The 734-nt window shown below is 42.2% G+C and overlaps 1 protein-coding gene across 1 annotated transcript; it reads right to left on the minus strand.

The window, feature by feature from the left end:
• Positions 1 to 293: 293 nt before the first annotated feature.
• SARC_17857 (hypothetical protein) lies at positions 294 to 502 on the minus strand (the record flags this gene model as incomplete). Its single annotated transcript, XM_014288057.1, has 1 exon — positions 294 to 502. A coding segment is annotated over one exon (209 nt), but the record flags the coding sequence as incomplete, so codon positions are not given.
• Between the last annotated feature and the right edge of the window lie 232 nt (positions 503 to 734).

Here is a 734-nt window from a genome sequence, read left to right on the forward strand (position 1 = left end):
AATACATATACCATTTCCATTCATTACGTACCAGATACTCCGCCATCCAAGCCTGGATGATGCGGTAGAGTCTCAGCGGTAGGAATCCATCTCTGTGCAGTAGTCTGACCATATCTAGCACGTAGTACCAGTCCTTAAACTCTGCGGAACACAATTGTATTTTGTTGTAAGTGGACTACATAGAACATTACCCGACCCGTGACAATTCAACCTGCACACATTATTCTCTAACTAATAATAGAATGCACAGGATATACGAAGTCATAGTCCATGATAATCTCCTATACACTTACCTATAGCACCCAGTACAAAAGTCTCATAGGTGTGCAGATCCTCCACATTTTTCTCGTCCCCATACATGGCAAGCACCAAATCCTTGGGCTTGTATTTCGTTTCAAAAAACTGTTCCAGAATCTTAACGGCAGCCAGCGAAAACTTGTCTTCACCCGTGAAGAACCCGGCAAGTGTGAGTGACGTCACTGCGTTGAAGAATTTTGCAAACCTGAAAGAGCAAGTATTGAAGCTTTTCGTTACAGACGTTTATCCCAGCGATGTACTACGGTTAGCGCTGAGTGAATGGCAAACGCAGTCATAGAATGGTTCCAGCGGTATACGAAAAAAACCAAGGTATATCAGGACATGCAAAGACAAACGACCACAGTCGCATAGCTAAATACAGAATAAAACAGAGTACCAGGTGTATGTATGACAAAGCATGTATATATACACTTAAA

The sequence above is a fragment of the Sphaeroforma arctica genome, assembly GCF_001186125.1.
Source record: "Sphaeroforma arctica JP610 unplaced genomic scaffold supercont1.12443, whole genome shotgun sequence".
Lineage (NCBI taxonomy): Eukaryota > Ichthyosporea > Ichthyophonida > Sphaeroforma > Sphaeroforma arctica.